Source organism: Microcebus murinus, chromosome 4 (assembly GCF_040939455.1).
Source record: "Microcebus murinus isolate Inina chromosome 4, M.murinus_Inina_mat1.0, whole genome shotgun sequence".
Taxonomy (NCBI): Eukaryota; Metazoa; Chordata; class Mammalia; order Primates; family Cheirogaleidae; genus Microcebus; species Microcebus murinus.
Genome location: NC_134107.1, coordinates 56138070 through 56142881, shown reverse-complemented (window position 1 = coordinate 56142881; position 4812 = coordinate 56138070). Strand labels below are relative to the sequence as shown.

The 4812-nt window shown below is 36.2% G+C and overlaps 1 protein-coding gene across 1 annotated transcript; it reads right to left on the bottom strand.

Moving 5' to 3' along the window:
* Positions 1–3011: 3011 nt before the first annotated feature.
* LOC105883353 (olfactory receptor 52A5-like) lies at positions 3012–3962 on the bottom strand. Its single transcript, XM_012786417.3, has one exon. The coding sequence runs from the start codon at positions 3960–3962 to the stop codon at positions 3012–3014; it is 951 nt and encodes a 316-aa protein (XP_012641871.3).
* Positions 3963–4812: the final 850 nt, after the last annotated feature.

The following is a 4812-nucleotide window of genomic DNA, read 5'->3' as shown; positions in this document are numbered from 1 at the left end:
GAAAAGAAATAATGAAGATCAAAGCAGAACTGAATGAAATGGAGAACAAGGGAACTATTCAAAAGATCAAAAAAACAGAAGCTGGTTTTTCAAAAAGATAAACAAAATTTATGGCCCCCTTGCTAGATTGACAAGGACTCAAAGGGAAAGGACTCTAGTAAACTCAATAAGAAATGAAAAAGGAGAGATCACAACAGACACCACAGAAATACAAAACATTATATTTGACTATTATAAAAAACTATATGCTCAAAAACTAGAGAATGAAGATGAAATGGACAAATTCTTGGATTCATACAACCTTCCTAAGTTCACCCAGGAGGTAACAGAATTCCTGAACAGACCAATCTCAAGCTCAGAAATTGGAGCAGTAATTAAAAACCTCCCGAAACAGAAAACTCCCAGGCCAGATGGCTATACCTCAGAATTCTACCAAACATACAAAGATGAACTCATACCTATACTACAGCAAGTATTCCACACCATTGAGAAGGATGGTATCCTTCCTAACTCATTCTACAAACCCAATATCACCTTGATACCAAAGCCAAGAAAGGATGCAACACAAAAAGAAAATTACAGACCAATATCCCTCATGAATATAGATGCAAAAATCCTAAATAAAATTTTAGCAAATAGAATTCAGCAGTACATCAAAAATATAATTCACTATGACCAGGTGGGCTTTATTCCAGAGATGCAAGGATGGTTCAACATACACAAGTCTATAAATGCAATTCACTTCATAAATAAAATCAAGAACAAAGACCACATGATTCTGTCAATAGATGCAGCAAAAGCATTTGACAAAGTCCAACACACCTTTATGATAAAAACTCTTCACAAAATAGGCTTAGACAGCTCATACCTTAAATTTATCAAATCCATCTATGACAAACCCACTGCTAATATCATTCTAAATGGGGAAAAATTGAAATCTTTCCCTCTTTGATCCTGAACTAGACAAGTATTCCCACTATCACCTCTCCTATTCAACATAGTGCTTGAAGTCCCAGTGATAGCAGTCAGGCAAGAGAGGGGTATAGGGCATTCAAGTGAGGGCAGATGATATCAAACTCTCGTTCTTGGCCGATGATATGTTATTATACCTAGAAAAATTCATGGACTCTTCCAAGAGACTCCTAGATTTGATAACTGAATTTGATAAAGTTTCAGGTTATTAAATCAATATACACAAATCAGAAGCATTCATATATGCCAAGAACCATCAAGCAGAAACTCAAATAAAAAATGCAATTCCCTTTACTGTAGCCCCAAAGAAAATTAAATATCTAGGAGTATACTTAACTAAAGATACAAAAGATTTTTACAAAGAGAACTACGAAACACCAAAAAAAGAATTTGCAGACGATTTGAACAGATGGAAAAATCTACCTTGTTCATGGATTGATAGAATCAATATAGTTAAAATGTCAATATTACCTAAAATGATCTACAGAATCAATGCAATCCCCATCAAAATACCCTCAGCATTCTTTACAGATCTAGAAAAAATAATTCTTCATTTTGTATGGAACCAGAAAAAAACCTCATATAGCCAAGTCAATCTCAAATAAAAAGAACAAACTAGGAGGCATCAGTCTTCCTGACTTCAAGCTGAACTATAAAGCAATAATAGTTAAATCAGCCTGGGACTGGCACAAGAACAGAAGCATGGATATCTGGACTAGATCTGAGATACAAAAGATGAAACCATCAGTATACGGTAATCTAATCTTTCATAAGCTGACAAAAATATACAATGGAGAAAAGAATCTCTCTTCAATAAATGGTGCTGGGAAAACTTGTTAGCTACATGCAGAAGAGCAAATCAGGATCCCTACCTTTCACCTCTCACAAAAATTCACTCAAGATGGATAACAGACTTAAACTTAAGTCATGAAACCTTAAGAATCCTAGAAGAAGATGTTGGGAAAACCCTATCAGACATTGGCCTACGCAAAGAATTTTTGAGGAAGACCCCCAAGGCAATCACTGCAGCATCAAAAATAAACAAATGGAAAAGAAAATAAAATAAACAAATGGGATCTGATCAAATTAAAAAGTTTCTGCACAACCAAGGAAATGATCATTAGAGCCGATATACAACCCACAGAGTGGGAGAAAATATTTGCTCTCTACCCCTGTAATAACAAGAATCTATCTAGAACTTAAAAGAATTAACAAGAAAAAAATAAAACAATCCCATCAAGAAATGGGCAACGGGAATGAACAGAAACTTCTCCAAAAGACAGAATAATGACGTGCAAACATATACTCACAATGGAATATTACTCAATCCTAAGAAACGATAGTGAACTAGCACCGTTTATGCTATCGTGGATTAAGCTTAAGCCTGTAATACAAAGCAAGACGACACAAGACCTGAAAAATGGGCTACACATCTACTCGCCATCAAATTGATACTGACAGTCTAAAACTATGGTGTTCAAATAATTGTAGTGTTCAACAGGGATCTAAGTGAGGGGAGACCCACATCTTAAGGATGTAATGAGCATTGTAGGAGGGAAAGGACTATCTCTATCCCTTTTTAGGGAGAGGCAAAGAAACACACTGTAACCTAAATGTCTAAAAAAAAAAATTTATTAATGGGAGGTGAACAGGTGGAATTACAAAAGCAATCCATATAATCTAAAACATTAGTACTCCATAAACATTTTGAAATCTAGAAAAGCCACAAGCTAAAATATTAATATTTAGTGTTGCTTATAAAACATATCAATTACAGAAAGCTGACAAACCTATAAATAAACCTTTACAATTTTTGCCTTTATGTCATCAATTGATTACATTTGATTACCTCTGTGCACTTCAATTATTTCTGTGACACAAAAAAGGAAACTGTTTAGGAGTCAAACTATTATTATCTTGGATGGAAAACTACAATTTTATAGTTTAGCATTCAGTGAATCTGAGAAAGCACAACATCTCACAAAGGACAAGTTTGTTACAGAATGACTTTTTGTTATTTAAATATGGTAAATGAAACTTCAAGAAGGATCCTTAAGGTAGAATATCTTAAACACACCATCTCGAATTTGTTTGGTCTTCACTCCATAGACTATAGGATTGAGCAAAGGTGGGACAAGCAGGTAAAGGTTTGACAGAAGAATATGAATGTAGGATGGTATGTGGAACCCAAACCTGTGTGTAAAGAAAGAGAAGAAAGCCAGGAGATAAAACTCGAGGAAGACCAAAATGTGGGCAATGCAGGTGTTAAAGGCCTTGAGCCTAGCTTCCTTTTGAGGAAGATTGAAGACAGTTATAAATATTCGAATGTAGGAGAGAGTGATGAAGATGATATCAAGGCCAAGTATGCTGAAAGCCACAAACAAACCATAGATCTTGTTGATTCTAACATCTTCTGCTGCCAACTTCACGATGGCCATATGCTCACAGTATGAATGGGAGACCACAGTGGTCCGGTAGAATTTCAGCCGGCATTTGACGTGGATGAGACATGGAGCTGCAAGGAGGGCTGCTCTGAGTGTCACTCCAACACCAATCTGAGTGAGAAGTTGGTGTGTAAAGATGGTTGCATGTCTCAGAGGTTCACAGATTGCCACGTAGCGGTCCAGGGCCATGGCCAGCAAAATACCTGACTCAATACACTGGAATGTGTGGATGAGCCACATCTGCAAGAGACAAGCATCAAAGTAGATCTTTGACAGATGAAACCAGAATATTCCTAGCATTTTGGGTAGGATGCAGGTACTGAGAACAATGTCTGTTGCTCCAAGCATTGCCAGGAAGATGTACATGGGCTCATGGAGGCTGTGCTCAGTTTTGATGACAACCAGGAGCAGGGAATTCCCAAACAGAGCAATGATGTACATGGTACAGAAAGGAATCCCAATCCAGACTTGCACAGATTCCAAGCCAGGGATCCCAATCAGTGTCAGCACCGAGGGCCTGAAGACTGTACCATTTTGCTTGAGCATATTGGCTTAGGGCTCCTTGGCTGGTAGCTTCTGATTCAGGCTGGTAGTGTTTTGTGGGTGTCTCTGTTTTGTTTTCTGTTCTCGCCTAGATTTATACAATCAGAGATTTAATGTGGTTTCAAATGGGACTTTTCCGACATACCTAGTTACTGTTAACTAACGAGGTCCAGGAATGGCTACATAGATTTTTCTATGTTTTATGTCAGATTTCCATTCTCTTTTCTTCTGTCTCTCTCTCTGTCTCTGTCTCTCTGTATCTCTCTCTCTCTCAATGTCTTTGTGTCTGTATCTGTGTCTATGCATCTCAGTCTGTCTCTCAGTCACACATACATGTACACATACAGATATATACTAACAGGTATACTGACATGCATGATGGAAAAAAGATGCATTTATAATAATGTGAGGACATATGATTTGTGTGTAATCAGTTAAAAACTATGCTGTGGTACACAAGCTTGATTGTATATGATAATAGGATAGAAATACTTAATGATATAGTACTTATATCTTCTGATTTGTGTACTTATGGGAAGAATTTATTTAGTCAGTCAACAGGTGATGAATTTTTCCCTATTTCAGGAGCTATATACTAAGCAGTGGGTAAATAATAAATTATAGAATACCATCCTTATACTCAAGGAGACAATGCAATATTACATATTTTATTTTAAAAATATACATATGAGGCATAGAAATGTGATATGGTATGTTTTTAAATCCTGTCTTTATTATAAAGGTGAATGTTAAGGAAATTTTCTATGGGAATTTGGATGAGATTAGAGCTCTTACAGGTAAGCAATAAAATTAACACATGAGTCAAATCTTTTTAAAAAATTTAGAATTACAA

What these genes read in the sequence shown, in the direction of transcription:
- LOC105883353 (XM_012786417.3), bottom strand. Translation starts at nt 3,962, where the DNA reads ATGCTCAAGCAAAATGGTACAGTCTTCAGGCCCTCGGTGCTGACACTG.